The following is a 17,407-nucleotide window of genomic DNA, read 5'->3' as shown; positions in this document are numbered from 1 at the left end:
CTTCCCGTACCCGAGTCGGCGTGAAAGTGAATGTATCATACAGCATACTCTCCGTGGAAAGGTTTTGATAACTTGGTTCCGCTAAAAATATATTACGAAGCGTACGATATGCCGAAGTCCTTCATATTCATTTATTTTTGTGAGTATCGAACTCTTTCGTATAAAACATACAGAGCTTCTGAAGAAAATCATGTATACATGAATGTGATCCAATAAAATGTGTTCGAACCACTTACTGTTGTTGACCCCAAAATGCTCCACCAGCCAGGAGTCAATGCGGTGATTGTGTAACTTCAATGCTTTACAGTAGAAAAAGGACAAGAAATATATATACTTCTGCTTTGTGAAGTAAGTTGAAATATTGTTTGACACAACTTGCGCGGACTCTATCGTAAAAAATAAAGCAAAATTGCGTCAGTATTTAAAAAAAAAAAAGCAAAAAAAAAAAACAGCGGCTTTGGGAGTCAAGGAGCTCCCGAGAGCCGAGCGAGGCGGGGAGGAAAGAGAGAGAGAAGGGGTAGCGGAGAAACCGGAGCAGAAACGCCGAAACCGAAACCGAAACTAACTTGACCGGAAACGGAATCAGATTATACTTAATACCGCCCGCTAGGAGCGCTACCTGTCACTGGTCTATCTGGGCCGCTGGGGCCTATGGCAGTGTCCTCTCTTTACCTTGTGTATATTACTCTATGCATATGGGTAAGACGGCCGTCTCCGATTTGCGGGACACGCGGAACTACAGCAGTGAAACCACGAGGAATTGTGTCGACGTTTTCGACGTTATGGAAATCGCGAAAACTGCGTCCAAGCCTCAGGCAGGTTTTCCTGCCGGCTGCCTTCCGTGCCGAGTTCGGTTCTGTTGTCCCGTGCCGAGTGCCAACCGGCGTTCAACATGATTCTGTATTTCTGCGTGTCAGCAACATCGTCAACATGGTTGCCCCTACGATGCCCCTACCGAGCAAATGCCATCTTTCAGTAAAGGATGTCTTGCTTTTGGCACTTTGTGGCAGAAATCAGTATGCCTACTTTAGCTCTACTTTTTTCTATTAAATTTGGCAATTACGACTATACTTAGGTTACATAAAACTTTCTTCGTGACATAGAGAAACCGGGCACGCAAATATGCATGGTTCAATACGCGTGCCTTATGAAAAATTGGAATTAATGTCCCATTTTCTTCAATTTCTTGGGGGGAAGAGAAGGGGGGGGGGGGGGGTATTGTTGTTATTCGAGAACGTTGTTGCCGCCACTTGAGAAGAACTCAAATCCATTTTAAATCACAATCGCAACCTTCGAGAAGAGTTCAGCTTCGTTGAAGAGACAGCGACCTGCTCAGCGCAGGCACAAACATACATAAGAAAACATGCTCATCGCTCTTGCAGCGTTTGTTCCACTCGGGCTTTATGTTAAAACAAATTGTCGGTGAGCTGCTGATGGAACACATGTCAGTATAAACGTGACTTGTGCTTAACATTTTCGGACGTCACTTGAAGGCGCGAGTAAAGTGCCGTCGGACGGCACTTGAATTCTCCACAATAGTGCCGTCAGACAGAACTCTAGATACAGCCAATTTTTATTCATAATGATTAGAAAATTCCTTGTTGAAAATTTATTCAGTGCTTACAATCCCCACATGCTGTCTGCCCCCGAACTCGTTGACGTGGCAGTCACCAATGCAGCTTCAATATTTTTTTCTGTAGGATGCATTGTTTTTGTGCTAAACGTTTGACTGGTATCCCTTGAAGCATTCGTATATGTTATCAGTTAGATGGCGTCGGGCAGCATTTTAAATGCATATATATTACGTTTATATTACGTTCAGGGGTATCGCAGGAAACATTCCATCAAAGGGAACGAAAATCGCCCGCAAAAGGAACAAGCAGCACCGTCGCCCGCAGTGGCCAACCTGGTGGCGTCCCTGGAGAAGTATACTTTTCAATTGTGGGCATGACATCCACTATTTGTCGAGAAGCTTTTCTGGCAATAAAATTTAGGTTTTGTAATACATTTAATCTGATCCCAAAAGACCCTCTACAAAAAAAAAACAAAAAAAAACTGTTGTTTTTATAATATATTGATATATCATGCATTCCTCTATCGATCTCTGTAAGGACTTCTTTCTAAGCAAACATCCAGATGTTATCCAATCGTGAAGGCAGTGGTGTAGCCCAGAATGTTTTTTTCGGAGGGGTTTAGGGAGCTGGGACCCATGACGTGGGGTGCAGAGGGGGTGGGGGAGAGGTGGTCGAAACGTCCGCCGAATTTCAGGGGGGAGGGGGGGGGAATGAAGCCCACTCAGTGAAGCTAAAAACTAAATATGACCTGCTCCCGAAATTATTCGCAGGTTATGTGATTCGATGGTTTTATATATTTAGTCTTACTGACAGTTGTGTTGAATGGGAAAAGAGGCAATTAAGTCAATCTGTGGAATACCGCAGCACTTCAATTGAATTTTTTTTTAGGTTCATTATGACATTGTTGACTTGCAAGCTTTTTGCAGTGGGGAATTATTTGTTCATTAACCACACCCCAGAATATATGCTTTCACAGACTGAGAGAATAGGGCAGAAATATTTCGTTGAGAGAGCGTCCAGTGTTCTTGGAAACTGTTTTTTTTTTTTTTTTGACAAATTTGTGCCATAGAAACTAATTTCTCTATTTAACAGAAGTACTGTTTCCTTTTTAAACACAAGTTGTCTTTTCACAAACGTCCTGAACAGGAACCCAATTTATTTACAGAAACTATGTTACCTATTCCTAAGGACAGAGACTGTTTTTTCATAAGCTTTCAGAACAAAAACCTGCTTTATTTACAGAAACTCTGTCACGTATTTCTAGGAACAGAGACTGCTTTTCACAAACTTCCGGAACAGAAACCCTGTTTACTTACGGAAACTTAGTTCCATAGTTCTAACAGAGGCTGTTTTTTTCAAGAACGTCCAAAACAGAAAACCACTTTTTTTACAGAAACTTCCTGTTACACTTTTAAGAACAGAATCTGTTTTATTTTTACTAGAGTGGGCAACAAAAAGTCTGTCATTTTACAGAAAAGACAAGAACCGAAAAAAAAAATTTTTTTTTAAAGAAGTATGGAAGCAAAGAAAAAGACGAAAACATGCAATATGTGGCAAGAGAATCAAGAATGATCTAATGTGTGTGCTATACATGATCATGTGCTAGTCGCACGCACCGACAGCCGTTCCCAATCAAAACAACGAGCGCCGTCGAATCAGCGGGAACGGCGGACCCCGTGAAACCTCTGCTATTTAGCAGCCCAGAAATTTCCAGCTGGGGTGTCTCAGATTTTAAACGATAGCAGCGGTATGGGACGAAAATGGGACTGAATCCTGTAATGTTTGAATGGGCTCCGTAAAGTGTGCTAGAATTTCCAATGTGTACATTGTGGAATTTAGGCATCGTACGCCGGAGTCCGTGCAAGTTCTTCAGTCAACGTGAAAGGAGCTATGATGAGAGCACACTGGCTATCTGTCAAAAAAAGGTTGCTATGGAATAGCGAATACATCGCTTCCATTAAAGCCTCCCGGCGGATTCAGCGGAGTTAATTTGTCACAACTCCGGCGTACCTGCCAAGCGACTGGCTTCAGTGGACGCAACATTGTTATTTTTTGTTTTTCCGTCGAGATTGGGGTGACATTACGGAGAAAATAAAGCCTTGTGCACACGTTATACTCATCATTTTCTTGTTTTCGAACAGCTAACCACTGCCCCAAATCGCTGCTTCGAAGCATGACCACACGACATGTACGAACCAAACAAACCGATCGCATGATTTGTACCGACCAGAAAACGGAAATACGCTGGGGGGGACGATGCGGCTGCCATGTCGTTTTGCGCTGGCTCCCGTTGCGTTTGCTGACTGAAAGATTTATTCCTAACGCCTTTAGTTTGTGAATCTCCATGACGTGCACGGGCAAACAGCTGCTGAAACGTAGTTCGTTCCGGGCAGCGGCGGCCTGTGACTACTTTTGGATCCGGAACCACTCCGCTGATCCGTCCGCGCGCGCGTACTTTCGTCGACCTTTTTACTCGGGAAATTTGTCCTGAGAAAGGGCGTGTCCGCAACCTTTCAATATTTTTAAAGAGGTAAATAGGCGACGCATTACTCTACTTTTTCCATTTTTGGGATTCTCTAAGCGTGTAGAGTGCGCTACCGTCATAAAATAACGATATAAGATTTTTGTGGAAAGTTTCATGGTCATCTGTTCACTTGCTTATTTATACGATTTTTTTTTCAAGTTCAAAGAAAGCTGCGGAACACCTTTTACATACCTACCAGATATATGCGTATTTGGTATGAAATACTGCGAAATAACAATGGTGCTTTGAACAATACCTTTTATTTGCTCCAGTCATTAACGAAAACCCATACAACTAAAACAAAACATTGTGAATCCGAAAAAAAAAAACATGGGCAGGAACTAAAACTAAAGAGCTTGAGGCTAATACTGCGGGGTTTCAGATATCCACTCCAATTAAAAGTGTATATACTGGTTTGTACAATTAGGATAGAAAACGCGGTAAATCTTCGTCGTGTTGCAATATTCAAAAAACCTGTTCAGGCATTCGTCGGGGGTTTCTTGGGAAAGAGTCATATTGGCCATCCACAGGTCGCAATGTCTCTCTAATAAAACAAAAAGAAAAAAACATTTTTTTAAAGTTGGTGAGCACAGTGAACAAACGCATATCGAAGTCTAATGCAATGAAATACGTTTCTTTTTTCTGTGCAATAGAATTTCTGTAGAAAATTATCAAGTAAGGTACTTCCGTTTCTTTGTAGAGATAAAGTAAACGCAAATTAGCATAAACAAGAGGACAGATATTGACAATCCTTTGATCAAAAATAAAGCGCCAAACCTCGTCAGTTTAAATATGTATTATAATTTTGATTAGGCTTTTTATATAAACAATTCATCAAGTGCCTATCATTTGATTGCATAGGCCCTATTTTGTTATTTATATATTTTTATTTCGTCTAATTCTATGTGTTTAAGTATATCTGGAAGTCGAAGACTCTGGCCTATTGAACACAAATTACAAGACTATCCTCGTTGTTCTTTTCCAAGCGATTAACAGGGAATATATATGTTATCGCTGTTGATGCACGTTTTGCGAGCTGTGTTTGTAACATGTTTTTTTTTATGTATCTCTGTGGCTGCTAAGTTTTTATTTTTGTTTTGTTGTTATACTTATTTTCTATACTACTGTGTTGTTTCTTTTTATGTCCTGGCGGCCTCGGTATAGAGACCTGCTAATGGCTTGTGGACGCCAACATTTGGAAAATAAGTAAATAATTAAACAAATAAGTTAATTTTTAAATATAATAATAAATACCCTTTAAGTCCACGCGTTTAGTTATTTTGAATGGCTGTAATGACCGAAGTTGTTAATTATTAATATGGCTGTTTCCGTATTTAGTTTCCCAGCTACGCCGGGTCGTTAGTCAATAAAAGAAGATAGATATGCCACCTACGTCGAGTCGTTAGTCAATAAACGAAGATAGATATGAAAGTGAACAAGATTCAAGCTTCAGAAACAAATTTAACTTGTTAAAAATTGAGAATTTACCTCCTTGATTTGTGAATGGGATTCGAAGAATGGTGCAGCTCATGTAGTTAGAATACAACACGAGATTGTCCGTTGGAATGCCAACTGTGGGGGAAAATTCACCACATCTTTAGAAGTCACAAACAACATGTCTATTTGAAAGTGCACAATTATATCACAAATAACAGTAGAAAAACAACTATTTTTAACTAGACGAGAAATATTGTTTGTTTAGTGTATAGAATTAGCACCCCCGACTAATTCACCTCCCCTGCACAATTGAACCTGTCTAGGTGAAAGGCGTGATGTTTTCTAAAGGGAGACATTGACAGTTTCATTTTAAATCAGATTTCTTAAGCTACCCGATATATAGTTGTAATCGATATTTAAGATTAGGATATATTTTAATGGTGCTGAATATACTTACTGTGATGCTCACTTTCATATCTTGGTAAGAGATTAAAGATTATTTAATCTAATCTTCGCCCAGTGAAACGCAAGTTTTTAAGTCTTTGAAAAAGCATAAATTAGGTACCAAGAATTGCCCTGAGTAAAAAAGAACACCTACACGTGCGAATATTTTCTTTTTTTTTTTTTTTTTTTGTTTCAGCGCAGAAAACATTTATGGGGGTGAACAGGGTTCGAAACTCGCAAGTCCAGTTTTTATTTAACACTTTTTTTTTCCACTGGGATGTTTCAGATAATTTTCGTCATTTTTTGTGTTTTCTAGTTTCCAACCTTCCCTAGTCTTAAGCATTTGAGAAGTAGTGCGCAGCGCAGGGCAGTCTTACGCTAGAGCTCTATCCTGCTGTCTCGAGTATATTGACGCCCGTGTCACCCATTAGTATACTTTTGCTTTGGCACAAGTTCGTCACACTAAACGTTTAGTTGTTTCAGTACCTACGACAGAGACGCGAGGCCCTCCTTGAAACGAAAATACAAGACTTCAACGAAGAAGTTACCAGCTTCATCGACGACGTACTACGCCTGATTATCCGGGCCGACCTTCAGGCCGCCGGGAAGAATTTACGCGTCCTCACAAGGGGGGTAGCGTAAAATCTTTGGGGTCCTGGTCCGCAACCCTCCGACAACTTTTCATGGGTTTGTGGTTGTGGCACTCAACATGTATTCTTTATGTAGCTTTGCCCAGTATAATATGTTTTTCATTACACTGTAGCGTAACGCTCTGGTGTAAAATTCAACCCATCGTCTATATTCTTTGACAAAATTGGTGTTCTTTGACCATACAAGGATAGACAGGCGTGCGCATAGAGCGAGATGTTGGAAAGCAGTCATTGCGATATGGGCACATACCCTCTGCACGTATTTTGAAAGTGTTTAGCATGCCTAGTGTAATGGCGCACAATTCATCGTTATAAACTGCTTACATAAATCCTTGCATGCAACACTGTGCGTGTTGCACTCTGGGAACTAGTAAGCCAGGGAGGAGAGTGGCATATTTTCAGGTTCAATGGACCCGTTAACAGGAGATCATACACAGAGCGTAGATTATTAACATCCCTTATCTCATGTTTCCTGGTTTTAAACGCATCGTTCTTTTTTTTTTTTTTGTCTCGAAACTAATTTAAATGGCCAGACCTAGAAGCTTTAGAACAAACCTGAACCATACGTAAAGTTTGTCTTGACACATGCTTGTTGTATTTTGTACTCGTGCCTATCTGTTAGCGTTTCGAGGTATGGTGCTTGAGCCAGTGCTGGGAATCTCGACGCTGCGAAGCTCGGGGATCATGCTGGTGTACGAGGCAATACGCTGTAACAACCATTAATTACACGTACACCGAGTTTACACATTTACGTTAGTGTTGCTGGTCAGGAAGTTTGTTACTTGTTTTGTCCGTCCGTTGATGAACTACACCTTTTTTGCATTACAGTTTTTCTTAATACGCCATAGCACGGGTGGTGAAACTCGGAGACGTCATTAAAAAGCTAAAGTAAAACACACTTGTTATCTCTTATCTGTACTGACCCGCAGCACTGCACGAAAGGAAGTACCCACCCGCTAACTTTCTGCGAATTCAACATCGCGCTTGCGCATGAAGTTATTCTGCAATCATATAGGCCCTTTCGCACAAACAAGCCGTTTTTAAGAAGCCACGGTCGAGCACTCGAGTGAAGAATGTCGGACCGTTCGCAGGACGTCACGTATACGGACGTGAACTTCTATGCGGTGCGCCAAACCAACTAAAGGATTCAAAGCGCATTTGACGGTTTCTGATGGTCATACGATTTGTTATGTGTTTTTCTTCTTACTGAGTGAGCATGCTGAGATAACTTCAAATACACCGTTCAGACACATATCTTGGGGCATTGGCAAAAGCTCGTTCAAAAAGGCTTAGCGAGGAGTAGGCGCCGCTGGGTAGGGCCGCCGTCGTAGATAGCCAATCTCAGCGTTTGCGAAAACTTAGACTCTAACCAGCATAAAATATGAGTGGGAGATATCTGATAACACGAGGGAGACTTCATAGTAAGTTTTGTGCAGTAGTGAGGTTGAATTCCGTTTCCTTAAAAGTTCATGCGCCTACGTTGAGCTCAACGTTGAGACTCCTGTGAGGATGCGGCTTGTTTTTTGCTCAATGAAGTAACAAGAAGCGGACAAAATAACAAAATACACGTAGGGCTCGAAGTGGCTAAATTTCAGTCGAGGCTCACCGGTACTAGCCATGTTTATTGAAATTGAGCTCAAAGATACAATCCTGGGGTGAGACGTGACTGAGCCATGCCTTACTACGTTTGCACACTCACGCACAGTATCCGGAATGTCGAAAACGAAGGAAAGTGCCCCGGTGATCGTTCTATATCGCTTCACAATGAGAGTATTGTACATTCGTGGGAATTAAGATAATGAAAAACGTAAGCAGCACATTCGGTCACGGCGTGATTGCATGAACTGAAGCTGCTCAATCGAAACAGAAACTGAGTGGCCTACTAGTTCACAGAGTGCCCTGCGTGGCATTTGCACGCGATGGGGCGCTTCGAAGTTTGAAGGAAGTCTATTCTTTGCAAAGAAATAGACGTATTTTAGAAACTTATTTTGGCCCCGTCCTCTGAACCACACCGATGACCTCCGATCGCGCAGCTTAAGACAATCTGAGCCTGCCAAAGTAACAAAAACGTGCAGTGGATGCAGTTTTTTTTTCAACTTTCTGCCGCATCATTTGCAAATGTAAACAAGCGTAAAGTATATACATGAACGAGGTTCTCACTAGCTTCAACAGCGCTGTTTAATTTCTGAAACAGTGTCACTTGCCCGGTGACCGTTTGTACAGGAGCTTAGAATAAATCACAAAGCAGTCCGCGCATGCGTGACGGGCGGCAGCAGCGTTCGGCGGCAGTGCATGAGACAACTGGTGCCCTCTCGTGCTCTACAACTGCAGGACTCCATCGAGGGTGTCATAAGTGCAGAAAGACTTAAATTCCCGCTAGGCAATGTGGCAGCGTTGGTGTAGCCAAACTGCTGTTGAGATAACGGCCGGTCTCGATTCACGCGCTTCAATTTCATGCGGCCTTTTCCGTCCTAGAAAAAAGCGTGCGCATGATTCTGCGCGGAAGCGCTGCGACACAAAGAATTTCACCGTTCCACCATGCTGCTCAACAGGCTCTGTTTTACTTAGCCCAATGGTTTACGGTTGTGTGCCATAATAAAAGCAACATCTGGGAAAACCTCTGGCCTGCTTCCCACCAGCTGCCCAGCCATGAATTAATAAATCATACCGTGAAAGAAGAAGATACCAAGGAAGACCCTTGCGTACGATAAATCTTAATCTACGGTTATGGGCAGCAGGAACTTTAAACCGGAGGGTTATATACCGGAATGCAGCATAAAGCCCCTGAGCCGTGCCTACGGTGTTTGATGGTTCTTAGAAGAACCTGATGCCTGCACCCCAAAAAACTCAAAGAGAACCCGTTTTCAAGCGGTCGGAATCTACACCCAAAAGCAGAAAATGAAAGGCAGATGCGTTAGGTGTTCTAGGGGTCTGCGAACAGAGTGAGCAAGTTGAACGAAACGGATCTTAAGCACGGCGGTCCTGTACTTTTGACTGCAGAGCAATACCAGCTATGGCCGCTCTGCGGAGAAGATCCTGGCCACCCAATGGCTTTTCCAGGCAATTAGGTCGCACTGCCGCTATCCAAACATAGGTGATGGGGGAAATAAGAGTCTTTGCGCGGGTAAGCTGGTATGCGATCATAATGAAAAAAGAAAAAGAAGAAAACCTAGACCCGTGGTTTCCCCGTCTCGTTGGTTTTTTTTAAAGCATGATAGGTGCTGTCAAGCCCCACTGGTGACGTTGCAAGACAGCAAGCGCGAATTCATTCCGGCCGTAGGGAAATCGGTCTGCTAAAACACGGAGATTCCAAAATTTATCTCTGGAGTGAGGAATATGGTGAGTTGCTGAGGATGTTAATAAGAACGTTACTATACACGGAGACAACTTTTTCTGGCATTTCCGAAGAGGTGAAGACCGCGCGAGTACAGCAGTGATCGGCGCTCATTGTGCGCGAACGCGCGGGTGCCTATAACGTTTGCTTCATTGCCAAGCAAAGTGGTCGCCAAGTATACAAAGTGTCTGAAATAGCGGCCAGGCTCCTAAAATTGACCGTAAAAATTAGTTTCGCAACCTATCGCACTACAATTTCGTGTAACGTTTCTTACAGGAAGTGCATTTGTTTCTATTAAATTTGCAAAGAGCGAACTTACCTGAGGACAACGGAACCGCAGCAAAGCCACCGGTCTTCAAAAAATATGGCGCCGTTTAGCATGGAAGAAAAGAGATGGCGGAAGCGGTCGCGACCCAAACTGCCGCCAACGAACGAGCATACGGCGCCGAGAGCCGGCGTCAAATAGCAGACAACCTTTTCGACTCAAATGCGGTGCGTGTGCCGCAGGCGGCGACAGTCGCAGAACCAAAAACAGGCGCGGTAACAATAGAACAGCAACGCAAACGCCGTAAACCCCCCCCCCCCCCCCCCTCCCAAACAAAAAAAAAAGCAACAACAACAACAAAAACAAAGTAACCCGACAAACAATTTTTTAATAGTATGTGTCTGTTCATGGTGTTTTATTAGTAAGGATTATAAAATCATGCATTGGAAACTGACATTGAAGAAGCTCGCGCCGCTTTTGAGTCGAAAAGATTGTCTGCTAATGACGTCGGCCCTCAGCGCAGTATGCTCGTTCGTTGGTGGCAGTTGGCGTCGCGACCCCTTGCTCCATCTCTTGTCTCTCGCGCCAAACAGAGCACTGTTGTTTGAAGACCGTTGGCTTCGCTGGGTTTCCATATGAGTGAAGGGTTTTTATTTTTTTTTTACTTTTGCCTAAGTTAAGTTCTCTCTTTGCGAATTTTATAGAAAAAAAATGCACCACCTGCGGGCAATGCTGTACCAACTCGTAGCGCGATAGGCTATGAAACCAATATTTGCGGTCAGAAACCTGGTTGCCATTTGAGACACTCTGTCACAATGACAGTTGACAAGCTCCCGAGAACGCGTGGCGCCTTTTCGTGGTGGGTCCGTTCGGTTGACGTTTGCGACGCTATCAGCCAGCCATATGGACAGGAGCGACGGAACCGATAGAATGTTGGACACACATTGTATTTGGCGGAAAGTAATTATGTTTTGGTTTTTATGGTGAACATAAACTGTGCGCAAAAATTAGCCCTAAAAGAACGTCGTTCAAGAACGGTCGCTATTCGTTGACCGTGCGAGCGGTGCTGCTGCTGGCGCTAGGACCGCTATTCGCCCATACCTGCTCTCCTGCAAACCACGTGGAAGGATCGTTTTCGAACGACGGTTTTCCGTAGAGCTTGTCAACTGATAGATCTAAGAACATTGGATAGTACTTACAAGGAGTCCTCGCAAAGTACATGTCGTTTGGGAAACCGTGCCCACCCATCTCCTTCAAAATTAGGTTTTCGTTGATTGTTTTCCAACTGCACAAGAAATGTACATCAGATAGTACGAAGGAAGTTGACACTTCTAAGAAGATGAAAGTAATCACTTACTCAAATCCACTTCTATATCTACAATGCAACGAGTAATTACTCGGTGTTATCTTTTTCGTAATATTGAAATTTTCACACTCCAAAGGGGTATTGCTCAAAAATTCTGTCACATTATACGTGCGCCACTTGACCCATTGCGTAGCGTTCATTTCGAGCACCTGCGAAAAGCGTAAGATAAACATTATTGTGTCGTGCATCATGCTCTTAATGTAAACTAGCGATTCAAGTGGTGCTCATCTTATCGAATTCAATATGTATGTAAGTTGGCAAATTATTGTTTTAGTATAATTTGATCATATTCGTAAAGTTGGCATATTTAGCTACATATGAAAGGGAAAAATCGTTATAGAGGACGTCACATGAGTATAGTCTTAGAAGAAACACACGAATTGCCGTACGTAAAGCAGAATATTAGCAGTTTAACAACATATGTTGCCGTAAAAAACAAAGAAAAAAAAGACTTTAAAGTTTAACGGAAAACATGATTTTCGTGAAAGACTTGTGAAATTATTATGTGCTGAAGAAAATGAGCCATCTGTGTTAATATCTCGAACACTTTATGTTCATGTCCCGTTCATTGAAAAGCACTTCAAAAGAACCAAAGCGCGCACATGATCTCTCCACACCGTCGTCTCCTTCCGCACGATAAAGTCTGCCGACACTGCCAACATTAACTATTGTCACCATCAACATGGCAACGAAGGCGTATCCTGCTTAGACGGACACGCGAACGCAGACGCCGAAGTCTGCTAAAGTCGAGGTTTGCTAAAGTGGATGACCAGCCAAAACCGGACGTGCTGGTGTGGGGGTGACGCTGGGAGCAGGAAGCGGTCGCCTGGCGAACCCTTGACGGTTCCGTTGAAACTTGGTGCAAGCTCGCGGCGGAGGGTGTAATAAATAGAAAGTTTTCTTAGATCGTTCTCGCCGTCCCTCAACGCTCCCCGCAACCCGCTACGATACCGGAACTCTGCAGTCAAGGCCACCGACGCGAAGGCGCAGTAGCGGCTTCTTCGTTGGGGAGGGCTTAGCGGAGGGGGAAACGCGGTCTACGAAAACTCCCTAATGTTTCCCGAGCGAAGCGAAGACCTCGCGTAGCGGGTTCGGTTTGGAAGCCTAGCTTGAAACCTTAAGAGGAGGCTCCATCGACCTGTAATTTCGTTGTCGGGTAGCAGACGATATCCGGGAAATGGCGTTAAGCGCGAGACACATGCGCATCAAAACTGTCCGATCCGACGTCCGATCCGACAGTCCGAACGCCGCTCCGAATCGCCGCACGGGACAGTTTGAGGCACACACTTCCGACCTTGCATGTGACACGACGATCCGTTCGGCTCCGCCCAGGAGACCCAAGCGCTCCAGCGGAGCTCCGCGTTCCTATACAGGGTACGATCTCTGGTCCCAGACTAACGGTTCAGCTGGCACGAGAAAAATGAGGAGCCCGTTCTCGCTAGCGCGTGCATTCTTTGCTGGGGCCATCTTTCTCGAACGGGTAAGCGGGATCCACGCATCCGGCTTCTCGTCGCCCACGTCAGTCCCGTTTTCTTGTTCGTCCCGCCAGACCCAGTACGTCATCATGACGTTCGCGCTAGCTGTTCTGTCATTGGCTGGACGCTTCCGGCTGTCCGTCCGCCGTGCGAAACTATTTGATCTGGCACGTCGGACGCACGCCGGATCGCCGATCTGACGTCTAAAGCGACCAAACTTTTGGGATCAGGCAGTCGTATTGCCGAATCGGACGTCGGATCGGATATATTTTTCGAGCATCTGTCTCGCGCTTTAGTTGTCGCTGGCTTCGGACGGTATATTTGCGTGTACATCTATCCAGAGACGCCTCGTTGTCACGGTGACAGTGACCGTAGCAGACGGCCTTTATCGTGCATAAGGTGACGGTGATGTGGCAAGAGCACGTGTGTGCTTCGGCTCTACTGCCGTGCTGTTTTTCAATGGGCAAAAAAGAAAAAAGTGTATGAAATAAAGAGTTAACACAGATAGGGGATTTTCTTCCGCGCCTAATATTTTACCGCCTCTCTCACAAAACACATGTTTTTTTCTTGGCCACCTTACGGCCGGTGTAATTCTTTTTTTTACCTCGAACATAAATTTAAAATATGAAACCGCCGGTGTTTTTATTATGAAGTTCCTTATCACTGTGGCGCGGCGCATGACCTGCCCTGAAGTATGTGACAGTGCGTTGTACGGACCTTTATTTGGTGCTCGCGTTCTCCGAAGATCGTCGGTAGTATTAAAGCATTAGAGAAACGGTGAATGCATTCACTACTAAGGCGAGACGTGACAGACCTACGTCATGCAATGTAGACCTGATATCATTGGTATTCAGTCTAGCGGCCATTCCTCAAATGAAGTATAACAAGACGCAAAGCAGATGCCTCGTGTGACGAAGTTCCAAGAGCATCGAATGCACCTCTTAGCCTCTATCACTTATTTCATTAATGTCTTATAAATTTTAACAAGGCCCGGACAGTTCCTTGATGGTATGTTTGACTGTTAATCGAAATACCTGTAAGCTTCTTTCTATTTAATTTTCTTATTACCGTTCTAATGCGGTATGCAGAAATTATGAAGCATGGCGTTGGCTTTATTATTTATCTATTTATCTATTTATTTTTGTATAGATATGCTTCAGGCTAAACCGATAAAAGCAGGAAAGGCAAACAGATTTGTAGATAGACCGAATCGAATAGAAACACACAGTAATCAACAATAATATCGAGATAGCAAACTAATCTTGAAACAATTGAGAGGAAGAATGTTATTATTCATCACGGTATTAGTATTTGACTTAAGTCTAGGCTTGAATGAATAAAAATAAAGTATTTCATAATCTGCTCAAGTGAAAGGTTAGTGATTTTTATATGCTCAGGTAGAGGATGTTTTAGTCACGCTTTTGAGACAGTCGTATCACTGATTATATTCTTAATTTAATAGCGATTGATAACTGCTACGTCTGGAGGCGCAACATACCCAAAATATATTTTTCTGTGCGGCTTTCTTTGCTATTTCAAACATACTGGGTATAGTTATCTATCTGTACAGATTCGAGAAATCTAATTTTTTTTTTTTAAACCACTGCCTTTTTTTTTATTGATGTGCTTCTTAAACGAATTTTCTGCTGTAAAAGAAGCCAAAAAAATCGGCGCCTGAACGCAGAAAGCTCGAACTTTCCCCTAGTATGTACTGAGCAGGCCCGTCTTACCCTGTGGAATTTCAAGGTGTAGTTTTCTTCATATAACAAAATGAAAGCAAAATACTTGCCAAAGTTAACGAAAGGCCCATTCGCAGACAATCGAGTTACCGACGTTATGCGGGGCACACGTTCGTCTGCTTCGTTCGCAGGGGTTGCACCGACGTCAGAACGCCGAGCTCTGCTTGGGTGTGATGGGGGATAAGGGGTAGACTACAATGCTAGCTGCTTTGAGGTCCACCTACTATCCTTCCAAACGGAGCTGAGCTCGTCGTTCTGACGTCGGTGTAACCCCTGCTCAACAAGCAGACGAACTTTCGCTCCGCATATAGCTTGTGGCACCATCTCCCGATAGGCGCCAACGCTGACAACAGAGTGCGTCGCTTGCTCGCTGTGCCTATCGAGAGGTGGCGCCATCAGCTAATAGCGTCGGTAACTCGGGCGTCTGAAAACTGTCTAAACGTAGACTTTGACAAGTCTTTTGCTTTCCTTTTTTATTTCTCAGTGCACATTCGGTAAAAGTTCGAGCCTTCTATACGCAGGCGCCGATTTTTCCAGCTAGTTTTACAGCTGAATGTCCTCTTGAAACACCCTATATAAATTTAATTTTTTTACGAGAGGTGCGGGGGGGGGGGGGGGGGGGGGGGGGTGTACGGTTCCTAGAGTAAACATCAGTTCTTTTTGCTAGAAGACCCACAATTAAGATTACACGGCTGAACGTCAGGCAAGGCAAAGCAAGCAGAACTGTGCAAAGGGCGATTTACACACATGCGTTGCGTTCGACCGAGTGCGAGGGTCGAAACGGCAACAGCTGCGCCTGCTCATTTTGTTGGAGTCGACGCGGCTGTTGCCATAGCAACCCTCGCCCTGAGTCGGACTCAACACAAGTGTGTGAATCGCCCTGTAGTGCTGCAGTCAACCGAGTGGTGGCTGTCAAACATTCGGTTGGTTTACAACCGGAGTGGTGGTCCCTTCTCGCCTTATGCCGGGGTCACACTGCTTATACATCATACAAAAGACAGTCTGCGGACAGATTCGAACGCGAGTCACCGCGAGCTCCATGCTTCGAATGCCGCGTGGCAATGTGTTCAAGGAGGAAACTTGGCACGCGGCATTCGAACCACGGATATTGCGGTGACTCGTGCTTGCAAACTGTCTTTTGTATGATGTATGAGCAGTGCGACCCCGGCTTTACGGAAACAAACCAAAGGACCTTCCAAATTTTTAGCGCGTGGGAACCGAGACTTCAGGCCCGTTCACACACTTACGTTTGCTTGGGGCCGAGCTCTTGTGATCTCTTCCGACAATGGACCATACTGGCACGCTGACGCCACCTCTGAGGCCGACATGTACTGAACTCATTACATGTAATCAAATCACTTGTAATCGGCTACTTATTAGGATAATTTTGTAATAATTGGGTAAACTCCAATACTTCGTTAATTTGAAGAGTAGAAATCATTCTGCTTGTGATTTTAAAGAATGTGTACTCCTAAAAAACATCTTGTTAAGAATGGAGCTCCTTAAAGGAGCGACGCAACAATTTTTTTACTTAGCGCAAATACCGCTTAAAGCGGATCCATAACGCTAATGACCTATGAAACACGCGTTCGATCTTCACCCCACGCAATAGAAGTTCAAGAAAAAAATTAAAGAAAAACGAGCAGCGTTCACCCCCTCAACTTGCAGCCAGAACAAGCGGCCACGTGATCTGGAACCGATTATATGCCGCCAAAGTAGATCATAGCCACGCGCTGGAGTTGGCAAAGCGCAGGACACGCGCTGAGTTCCAGACATTGTTATGGCTCGGCTGTTGTCGTCGTTGCAGCGATTGGACACGGGTCACAACCCGAATGCTTCTCGAGCTAGCAATTGTCACGAGCCCAATTCGAGTGCCCGCGCAATGCTCGGGTCCAATCTATGAACCGCATTCAAATATCGTCACTTGGGTGTACTGCGATCCCCGAGTTACGTCATCAAATTTTGCAAAGGAGAGATTGAATGAAAATGATCGCTTTTGTCCTTGAAATTACACCGCAACAAAGGAGTCTCTTGGCTAATGGCGTTGCGTGTGAGTATCCTTGATTCCCAGGTGTGCCAGTAAGCTCGTGGAGAGAGAAAAACATTCCAATTGAATATCGTTGCACAGCTCCTTTAAGCACAAACCTTGAAATTTGTGCTTCAGGAGTACGCATTTTTTAAATTTTATTTTGACTTTTGTTTTTACTACAGTCGGAATATTACGAGAGATACCTGGAATTGCCTGAAACGAAACAGTTGGTTTTAGCTATGCAACTAAAAAATGCACTTACTCTGGTGGCATTTTGTTCTTTGTATTTCGAAGGGTCTTCTTCAGGGGGAACTGTAGTCCCAATCATTCTGGCACTGGGTGTCCCTGGACGAGTAGTCGTTCCTGTAGAGCCATAGGTTCCCACTCGACGTGTGGTAGTACTTGTGGAGCCACTGGTTCCCCAAAACACTCCACACACAAAAACGGCCAAGCTTAAAACAAGCTTCATATTGTGCGTTTAAAGAAGAAATGGGAATATTTTAAACCCTCGAGTATGTGAGTATTTATACCCTGTCTCTTACCAGCACTCATCTGCGTGAGCCAATCAGC

The 17,407-nt window shown here is 44.0% G+C and overlaps 1 protein-coding gene across 1 annotated transcript; it reads right to left on the bottom strand.

Annotated features, from left to right (window-relative positions):
* Window positions 1–4,493: 4,493 nt before the first annotated feature.
* LOC120841154 lies at window positions 4,494–17,306 on the bottom strand. Its single transcript, XM_040212009.1, has 5 exons — window positions 17,100–17,306; window positions 11,586–11,743; window positions 11,428–11,513; window positions 5,587–5,670; window positions 4,494–4,642 (listed from the first exon to the last, which is right to left on the bottom strand). The coding sequence occupies exons 1-5, from the start codon at window positions 17,304–17,306 to the stop codon at window positions 4,494–4,496; spliced, it is 684 nt and encodes a 227-aa protein (XP_040067943.1).
* Window positions 17,307–17,407: the final 101 nt, after the last annotated feature.

Source organism: Ixodes scapularis, unplaced genomic scaffold (genome assembly GCF_016920785.2).
Source record: "Ixodes scapularis isolate PalLabHiFi unplaced genomic scaffold, ASM1692078v2 PGA_scaffold5__190_contigs__length_132052651, whole genome shotgun sequence".
Lineage (NCBI taxonomy): Eukaryota > Metazoa > Arthropoda > Arachnida > Ixodida > Ixodidae > Ixodes > Ixodes scapularis.
Note: the sequence above shows the minus strand (reverse complement) of the source record. Positions and strands in the feature narration are given on the sequence as shown.

Excerpts from the sequence above, each read along its gene's own strand:
- LOC120841154 (XM_040212009.1), bottom strand. The coding sequence starts at position 17,306 with ATGAAGCTTGTTTTAAGCTTGGCCGTTTTTGTGTGTGGAGTGTTTTGG. Across the intron at positions 11,744-17,099 it reads AAGAACAAAATGCCACCAGA|GTGCTCGAAATGAACGCTAC; the intron begins GTAAGTGCATTT and ends CGCTTTTCGCAG. Across the intron at positions 5,671-11,427 it reads GTACTTTGCGAGGACTCCTT|TTGGCATTCCAACGGACAAT; the intron begins GTAAGTACTATC and ends TTTCCCCCACAG.